This window comes from Psammomys obesus, unplaced genomic scaffold (genome assembly GCF_907164565.1).
Source record: "Psammomys obesus unplaced genomic scaffold, mPsaObe1.curated_primary_1811, whole genome shotgun sequence".
Lineage (NCBI taxonomy): Eukaryota > Metazoa > Chordata > Mammalia > Rodentia > Muridae > Psammomys > Psammomys obesus.
This window is the reverse complement of record NW_026596051.1, coordinates 19,612,228-19,621,806: the sequence shown is the minus strand read 5'-3', so window position 1 is coordinate 19,621,806 and position 9,579 is coordinate 19,612,228. Positions and strand designations below refer to the sequence as shown.

The window sequence follows — 9,579 nt, the reverse complement described above, 5'->3', positions numbered from 1 at the left end:
GTCCTCTGCTGCCTGGAACACCTCTCGGGTTTCTGTGACTTTCAGGTATCCCCTTGACCCTCTGCAGCCCAGAGGAGGCGCTTTCCCTACTTCTGCAGTCGGGCCGCTTTGGAGTTGTTTGGCCTCTAACCAGGCTACTTGGGTGTGGCCCTGTTTCCCTTTGTTGCACCCCGTTGTGCCCCAAGTGCCCGGAACTCTGGCTGGCCAAGTGTAGATGCTCCGCAAACTCCCCGAGAAAGGCGGAGAGGATGGAAACGGGGTGGGAGAGGGGGATCGAGGATGAGGTTGGGAGTCACAGTGAGGGAAGGTAGGGGTCTTGGAGGTGTGACTGCGCTCAGGACATCCTGGCCCGGCCCGGCCGGGCTCAGAACTGCGGTGTCTCGCCCGCGCGGCCGGCAGGTGGCGGTGCTCCCTCGGCTGCCTGGCGGCGCTGAGTCCCCTCCTCCCGCGCTCCCTCCCTCCCGGCTCCTTTCTCTGAGCTCTTGCTCGAGCTCCCAGCGCCCTCCCGCTCTCCCGGCCGCGGTGTCGCCCGCACCGCCCCGCCGCTGCCTACGGCGACCATGGCGCACGGGGGACCCCCGAGCGCCCCGAAACGTCCTGGCCCTACCGCGCCGGCCCCGAGCTTCCGGGCTCCACCGCCGCTGTGCTGGCCGCGCTCGTGGCCGCTGCTACTGCTGCTGCTGCTGCTGGTGGCTGCCCGCGGGGCGGTGGGGCGCTCCCCCCAGCCCGGGCGCCCGGGTCCCGGGGCGCGGGTCACCCGGCAGCTGCCCGCGGGGCGAACGGAGTCCGGCGTTCGCGAGGATCCGCAGGCACGAGGATCGGAGCCCGGCGCCCCGGGTCACCGTCCAGGTCCTGCTCCGGGTCCCAACGCAGATGGCGCCCCAGCCCCGGGCAAGGGGCGCAGGGCACGGGCGGCGCCGGTGGCCGGTGCGGCTTCGCGCGCGCAGGTCTCGCTCATCAGCACGTCGTTCGTGCTCAAGGGGGACGCGACGCACAACCAGGCGATGGTGCACTGGACAGGAGAGAACAGCAGCGTAAGTGACCTCCGCACGCCCCCGGGCCCTGCCCGGACACCTCGGGGTGCCCAGGGAGATCAACACAACCCCCTACTTCCGGACCACCCGCGGTCACCCCTGCTGGGCATTCTTCGCGACTTGGGGGACGCGGGTCCCCTCGGCGGCGCCCCTACTGGCTTCTGGCCATGGGGTTACTTTTGGAAGGGTCCTCTGATTTGTGAGATTCGGTCTCACTCAGACGACATTCACGAAGATCTGGGGGACAAGCATTCCTGGCCCCTAGACCCGGGCTCCAGGGAGGTCCCTAGAGTCTTCAGGATCTGGGCTGCACGGGCTAACTCCGGGTCCTTGAGGGCCACTCGGCTCTGTGCCACGTGCATGGTGGGTCACCCACACACCGCACTGCACCCAGCCGCTTCGGAGTGCACCTCCGGGAGCGCCAGCTCTGGAGCCTGTTCTACCGGAGCTACGCTGATTTTAGGGTCCAGGGTATCCCTGTCAGTTCCATATCCTGTTCGAAGACTCGTAATTCTAGGATTGCTCCTCCTCGGGCGTCCCACGTCTGTCTTTGGGCCGCTTTGGACCTCGTGGTAGTTAACGTTATTTAACGTCGTCAGGTCTTTAGTGCATGCAGGGCGCCAACTCCCTGCCTTTCTCCCTTTGGCTGGAGACCTCCAGCATCCTTCACCATCTAGCACTCCCGGATCTAGGATCCAGTCCCGTTCACCCCGAGGTCCAAGTCTTTAATCTTTCTGATTAAAGGCCAGAATCACTGTGTCTCCTCTGGGCAGTCCAAGGTGTGTGCACTCCAGGTTTGCGAATTTGTGCTATCCAGGGAAGTGTGTGTTCATGAGGAGGGAGCTAGGAACCCCTGCTCACTGCCCTCACCACTGCCCACTCGTACCCCACCCCCAAGTAGGTGACTCCATCCCTTCTCCTTGTCTTCCAAGTTTTGAGGAGACTACTTAGCGTCAGAAGTCCCAGCATGCACTGGAGGTGGAGTGGGCGGGTCTCCTCTTTCGGTTGTCAGGTGGACATAATGGGGCTGCAGACGCTTTCACTCCTGTCTCCTCTCCTAGCACTCTTGGTGGCTGCTAGGAGACTTCCATTTGTGCTACAGAAGGGACAACCAAGTGGCCTTGGCTGGCCCAAAGCCCAGTCCTGCTGCCCTCCCCCCCCCCCCACTGGCTGGCTGCATGCATCCATGTAGCAGGTGACTTCCCTGGTCCCTAAGTTAATAGCATCTTCAGGAAGACTAGCAACCCTCGGAGGGCAGAGCTGGGGCTATGGATGCAGCTGGCCAGCAGGGGGCAGTCAGGGTGCTAATCGGAGTGCCTTGGGTGCTGCTCCCAAGAAGGGCATGGAGACGCCCTGCAGCTCTTCTCACCTGTTCCTCCAGCAAGCCCTTGGACTCTAGGTATGCCACCGGTCCCAGCCTTTCAGTGCCGGCTAGTACCTGAAGATAAGCTGGATCCCCTGTGCCATAAGCCATTCTTCGAGCCTGAAAGGTAGCCCAGAACCCAAGAACTGAAAAGGACAGAAACACAGAGTAGAAGCCCCATGGATCTAGAGTGCTGAGGTTGTTAATTCAACTATCATATTCTGTCACTTTGTCACTTAGCTTCATGGGAGGAGGGTATGAAAGAAGGGAGTGAGACGCCAGGTGAGGGGGGAGTATCCACAGGAAAGGAGGCCAAGCTGCCTCTAGGGTGGGCTGGTGTCCAGCTGAACCCCTTATGAGATGAGAGCCTGGCCCGGAGGATCCTCCTTGAAGAGGAGTTGAGGATGAAGAGTGACTGGCCAAAGAATTGGAAACGAGCTTGGAGGGATCCTCTTCTGCAGCTCTTATGACATGGGGGTAGGTGTGAGATGTGCACACTGGGGCACAGCCTGGCACTTAGCCCACACCTAGCTTATGATGAATGTGTGTGGGATGGCACGGAAACATTGTCTGGGCATCTTGGCTTGAGCCTTCTTCCTCCTCTCAACTCATTGCACTCAGCCTGGGACTAGAAGGAAGATGAGACTCTCTCCAGAATACCTGACCACTCATGGCTGGCAATGGGCTCATAGGCTTACCTTCCCCGGGAAAATCCAGGAATGGAAATAGATGGGTGAGAGCTGCTGCTGAGAGCTGTCTCAGCAAGCCAGGCCCTTTAAACATGGCTCCCTCAGATCTGGTTGTGCATAGCACATTCTTGGCACATGAAGTGTCTTGGAAGGGCGCTGCTCCCTCCATGCTCAATGTGCAGCCACGGGGAGAAAGAGGAGAGCCAGCACTTGGCAGTTGGCTCTACCTCTTGCTTGAAGTACCATCTCTGCAAGCTTGGATGAGAGAGGAGCACATGGATGCCTCCAGTGCTGTCTTTAGGAAGTTGCCTTTTTGCTGCTTGTCCCTGCCCTCTAAGATATGGTCCATGGTAGAGCATTTGCTTTTTGTTGTCAGGTGCTTTTCAAAATAAAAGCGCTGGGGGAGGGGTGTAGACTCTCCGAAATGGCATTAGAGAGCATCCTGCTAAGGGATGGGCTGAGAGGTGGCGGGACTCAAGCTGGTTCCCAGACAGTCTCTGTCACCGCAGCTCTGGGAACATATGTGAGTTTTCCCTGCAAAGGCTCTATTCTTCCTGCTCCCATGGAGATAGGGAAGGGGACTCGCTTGGAAGTTCAAACAGGGCCTCTCCAGCTGACGTTTAGCTGTGGCAACACATTGTTATATGTGAGATGAATGCTTTGTGGAGGCCGACCAGGGTTGCCTTTTGATGGACCCAGGCTGGGCTATGCACACAGGGCTCCGCGTCTCCACATTGCCCTTGGAGGCAGAGAGGTTATTCAAAGGTGGGAAATAGACCACAATGCTGGGCTCCACCTGAGGGCTGGCAGTTTCTTGTTAGCCTGGCAGGAATGTGGGGTACTGTTTTTTGGGGAAATTGCTTGCTGAATGGGCTTATTGTAAGCACAGCTCACCTGGGCTCCTTCCCATATGACACTTGAATATGACTCATGGCTTTACCGGGGTGTGAACTTTCCATAGCCAGGTCCCATCTCTGCTCCTCAGACTGACCGGTTACCTCCCTCCAGCTTGTGCCGTGTCTCCTGGAAGTGGTGGTGGATGTACACAGAGAATTCCTGGCAGATTAAGCACACTCCACTCTAGACATTGGGCTGGATTCCCTACCTGCGTCATTTTGTATAAATGCCGAGAGTCTGATGCGGGTCAGAAGGTGGCCTCTCTGTGTTGGAAGGTCAAGGGCAGGCTGTCTGCCTCCTTTTCTTGTATAGAGGTATCATGGCTTCTGCCAGAGTTGTATGGGAATTCAGTCATGACCCCTGGTGCAGGTCAGGTTCCTTGAGGGCAGGTATATTAGTTTGCTGTGGTTTTGTGACAAAGGACCATGACAGGGCAGGCTCTGGACAGCCGCCTTCTTTTGACCTTTCTTTGCACCTGGGCTGTGAGCACTCCTTCCCATTGGGATACCAGTATCACTGGGTTAAGGTCGCCTTGACAATTACTGTTAGAAGTCCTACTCCAAATTCAGTTTATGACCTTGGGGGAGGTCCATAATTCTGCCCCCAAGAGCAGGGAGTAGGTCTGACTTGTCATCCTCTAAACATAGCACCTGGAACTCAGAGTCACCTGGTGGGAGAGATGAGATGGACATAAACAGGCAGATGGGAGAAGGGCATAGTCAGGGAGGGCAGCATAGAAGAGGCAGCCTCAGGGCTGGCTCAAAGGATGCGTAGGTGGAGGAGATGAGAGAAGGAAAGGTTCAAGGTGGAGAGATCATTTGAGCGAGACCTTTGAGGTAGGAATTTGCAGGCCACAGGTCATAGAGACGTTGAATGCATTGCGTAGGAGCAGAAGCCACAGAAAGAAGCTGGGAGAAGAGTAAAGTTTGCCCGTGGTCTCCAGATGTGTGGCTGAGGAGCCCAATGGCAGTGTTGGGATGTGAATATTTAGGCTTCGGTGCCTGCTGGTCTGGCCTTGGATCCTAGGGCAGATGGAGGACATGCTCTGGGCCTCCGTCCTTACTGCGGAAGGGGGACTGGAAGGTTCATAGGCTGGTTGTACAAGAATCAGATTTTCCCCACAAAAATGCCCAGATGAGAACATGGTGTATAGCTAGAGGTTAGCATGGCACCCAACTTGGGTGTGGCCAGAAGGGCCACAGGAAGTGTACATGGTTGAGGTTAGGGAGACTCTGTACTGCTTTTGGAAGAGGCTTCCGGTTTAGGTTGTGCCCGAGGTGTATTGGGGAGAGTGGGTCTGCGGTAGGTGTCCAGGTACCGAGGAACAGGGTCCCCTGCTGCGCCAGCCTCTCACTGTCTTCAGTGCTAGACTCTGAAGCTTCAGCTCAGTTTCGACCTATTGAGACCTTCTGAGACCTGAAGTGGATGGGTCCATGCCTGGCACAAAGCTGACTGAGAGCCCCGTTTCCTACAGCTGTGGTTTTGTGCTGTTATGCTTTAACTACTTTGGTGTTAGAAGTGTCTCAGTGGCCCCTGGGCATTGCAGGTTCCCCGAGTTCAGGGTCCAGGGAGCCAGCCTCCCTTTGCTCTGGGGCTGGAGCCGAGGGCTGGCTTCCCGTGGGAGCTGAGACGGCACTGTCCTTGCAGCCACTACCAAGCTGTCCAGTGGCCACCCGAGTGAGACCGAGACCAAGGATGCCATGGCTCATGCTGAGTGTCTGTCACACAGGCTGTCGGGAGCTTGCCACTGGTGTGCAAGCCTGTCAGGACCTTAAGTCTAGTGTCTGAATAAAGAATGAGGAGAAAGACAGATACGCCTGTGCCGTGGGATGGGTGGCAGCTGAAGAGCAGTGTGGTGTGGCACAGGGTCTATGGGGGCAAAGCACAGGTGCGCACCTTGTGGGTCTTTTGTTGTGTGCTGAGGGTGCCGCAAGGTCCTATGCTGTGTAGAGTGGCAGGAGAGGGAGAGATCACAGGTGCTGAGGGACCCTGACAGAATCTGGGTGTGAGGATGGCTGTTTGTATCCTGCACAACTTTCTTCCCAGGGTGTGTGTGTGTGTGGAGGATAGGGGATAGGGATCTGGTGATGCTGAGAGCCATTCTTGCGGGCAGGGGAGGCACGCTGTAATTTTCGCTTGGGCCTAGGCTGACACTCAGGTCAGGGAGAAGGCTTTGCAGCCTGTGGGATGACATCCTCCCATGCAAACACTTGATGTCCCGTGGGAGCCCCCTGAGCACCCCACTGCCTGCTGTTGACAGAGACTGAGCTGGGGAAGATGAAGAGACACAGATGGGGTTTGCGAAGGGGATGCGGCAGCTCGTTTCAGCTGTAGAGGAAGTGTGGGGAAAATTAAGTCAATTGGCCAGGTCAGAGAGCTAGGCGTGGGGAGCAGCAGTGGGATGGGAGGGAGCATTGGGGCAATGGGGCTGCAGGCCTCCTTCCTCGACAGCCTGTGCCACCTGAGCCAGGAGCTCTTTCAGGGGTTTCTGGCTGGGATCAGGGAGAAACTCTAGGCTCTGGTGGCACCACCAACTTCCGCCTTCCCTGCTGGGCACCTCCTTTGGCTGGAGGGGGACAGCCCTCCAAGGTCAACAGGGGCAATGTCACTGTGGATTGAGGTCCCCCCGTACTTTGTGTCACCCTCTCTGGGCACCTCAGGTCTGATCTGTCCTTGCAGCTTTTCAGGATCCCAGATGGTCCCCAGCCCTACTCTTCCAGGCCCTCCAATAGACCCTAAGGTCCTGTCCTGCTGAATTCTCTACCAGGCAACCAGAGTCCAGAAGACCTGCCTGTGTGTGTGTATGTAGCACAGGCTCTAGGGTAGACTGGGCTGAATGGAGGGCTCTTGCCTTCAGCTTTTGTGTGTGTGGCTGGTAGGGCCCCAGGAGCTATGCTTGGAGGGCTCTCATGCACTTGTAGAAACGCTGAGCTCCGAGAGTTAGAATTGTTTGAGAAGGAATGAGATGTCTGCCCCCGGGCCTTGCTGGGGACTGTCAGCACTGGGAAGAGGCTAGGCATGGGGAGCTGCCGCTGTCAGTCCCCGTGTGGTTGGGACTCATGCTGTCCTCTCGCCCTCTGACCCGGGGGCCTTGCCCTGTCCACCTATCTCCCCATTAGCCCTCGGCTTTCACTCCTCTCCCCCTTCAGTCAGAAGCCCACCCCTCCAGGGCCTGAGCCCACTGGAAGTGTTTACCCATGTACCCATGCTTTCTTGGGTCTCAGTTCTCCCGTCTATAACACGGGCAGCAGTGCCAGATGATCTCTAAATCACTACCAACCCTGCTATAGACTTTATGCATACATTTGATTAATTCATACTTTATTTATAGATATGGTGAGCAGCATTGGGGAGAGTTTGCAAGGCCCAGTGCTAGTACACACAGATCCCTCTTCTTAATAATGCTGTAGGTGTAGGCCTTAATGTCCCAGCGCTCTGGTGTGGACTCCAGCATGGGGCGCAGCCAGGCTCCCCCTGCTCCCGCAGTTCTGCTTGGTTGAGAACAGAACCTCCCTGAGCCTGCTCTTAGTTGGTAAAACAAGGATAACAGTTCTTGTGTCACGCTAATTGTCCAGCGTGGGCACCCATGTTGGAGCCTGGCCAGCCTGGCTGGGGCCTGGCCAGCATGTTGCCAATGTCGCCTTCCACTCTATGGTTTTCTGAGACCTTGGGCAACACTTCCGTGTTCTTTCTTTTCTAGCAACAGTGCAGGTCCCAGCCTCCCAGTAGCTGTGGACTCAGCTAATATTTGCTGAGCGTTTCTTGTGTACCTGGCAGGGTTAAGTGCCAGGGCTGCAGTGTGAAGCCCGGGGAAACAAAGACCTTGCGACACTTTGAGATGCTGAGTGGGAACAGAATTCTGCCCCAGAGTGTTCACAGGGCTGTATGAACATGGGGGGCAGGCGATGACCTGGGGAGACTTCCTGGAGGAGGTGCAGATGGAGGCAGAGACTGGGAAAGGAAGGATATCAAGGCCAAAGAGAGGTGAGGAGCTGAGAAGCCTCAAGAATTCACAGGCAGGGGAGGAAGATGCTTGCCATCAAGAAGCCTGGCTCAGAGGTGCCAGGACAATCCTTCAGCGAAGTTCCTAACACACTTCACACGCCCACTCCTGTTTTAATGAAGGGGCTCTTTAGTCTGTAGCTGCGGAAGGTTCCAGAGCGCAGTCTAAAGAGGTCATAAATTAGCTCGTCTGTGCATGCCCGCAGGGTTAGAGTGCAGCCTGTGGCTTACCCAGGCCTCTCCAGAGTTGCCGTTACTCCATGATGACGAATTTCCAGTCAGGTTAGGACTTGCCCAGGGGTGATTCGAAGAGACAGAGTTGGAGCTCCTGGAAAACCGGCTGGGTGTCTTCATGGGTGCCCGAGCTTTGAGGCTGCCTTCTGGTTGGGCCCACACTTTAAGAGGGGATTTTTTATTGGCCCTTGCCAGGAGCCCACTTCTGCTCTCACCATCTTGATGGCTCTCTTTGGATGCTCTGTGGGTCACTAAGGGAGGCTGAGCCCTGAGGGTGTAATGATGTCACTGAAACCATTTCCTCTGCAGGGGCAGGGACTAGGGGTGTGCTCTGATCCCCAGGACTTAGAGTGTGTAAAATGCAAGTAACAGTCTGTGTGTGTTAGGCTGGTTTTTGGCCTGGGCATTGTGGACATCATCAGGGTGCAACCTTGTATGGGGCTATAGGAAACCCTTCCAGGGCCTCATGTGAGTGTGCTCTGGATTCTGAGTGCGAAAGAAGCCACAAGACTGTGGGAATGGGCGTGTCCTGCACAGCAGGTCCACGCCTCCCAACCTGGTAGGTGCTGCGTGATGGTGAAGGCAGACATTAGGCCTTTCCCATGACACCCTAGGGTCGCTGACACTTTGCAGTCCACAGAGCACTCCTCACCCTGAATTAAGTTGCTTACATCGTTTGAACGCTGACCAGGGCTACCACAGCGAGGGCAGACCCTGGAAAGTTAGAAACCAGCAATAAAAAGCCTTTCCTTCTTCGAAGGGGGAAAAGCCCCTTCCTGGTTTGCACTTCTGTAGCCGTTGGTTGCTTATTTGCACAGAAAATTACAATCATTTAATTAGTTTCTCCTCACACCAGCATGAAGGTCTTAAAATAACAGCACTTGCCTTCCTTACTAATTTTCTCACAGAAGCGATGATTTGCTCCAGTGTTGAGCTGGCCTCAACTTGAGCACGGCAAGGCTCTCAGGGACGCCATATCCTAATGTTCATGGATAAATCAAGTTCCGATGAAAGCAAGAAAAGAGCCAGGCCAAGTGCAGGCCAAGATCAGTCTCAAGGCTGAATGGTCTTTCTGAGTTTTTCTTGCCCTTGTGTATTTTGTGAAGTGTCAGAAGAGACCCCATCGCCTGGGCTCAGGGAGAGGTGGCCTCTGCCAGTCAGGGTTGCCTCCTGCTTCTGCTTCTTCTGGTGCAACCTGACCTTAGCATAACACTCTCCTCCGTTAGCATAGGGCTCTGGAGTAGGAACGATAATATGTGTAGCCGCAGCCCCTTAGTCCCTGCCACCCCAGAAAGCCTGTGCTCTCTCACTATAGAGACAATACTACCAACCAACGCGCATGCAGTTGCCCTCAAGGCTT

At 56.1% G+C, this 9,579-nt stretch overlaps 1 protein-coding gene across 1 annotated transcript in view; it reads left to right on the top strand.

The window, feature by feature from the left end:
* The first annotated feature begins 545 nt into the window (after nt 1-545).
* The window catches only part of Sorcs2 (sortilin related VPS10 domain containing receptor 2), a 361,028-nt gene continuing 351,994 nt past the window's right edge, over nt 546-9,579 (top strand). The window contains exon 1 of the mRNA XM_055624007.1: nt 546-1,034. Within this exon, the coding sequence (XP_055479982.1) occupies nt 561-1,034 (474 nt within the window). The 5' untranslated portion in view covers nt 546-560. The remainder of the gene's footprint in view (nt 1,035-9,579) is intronic.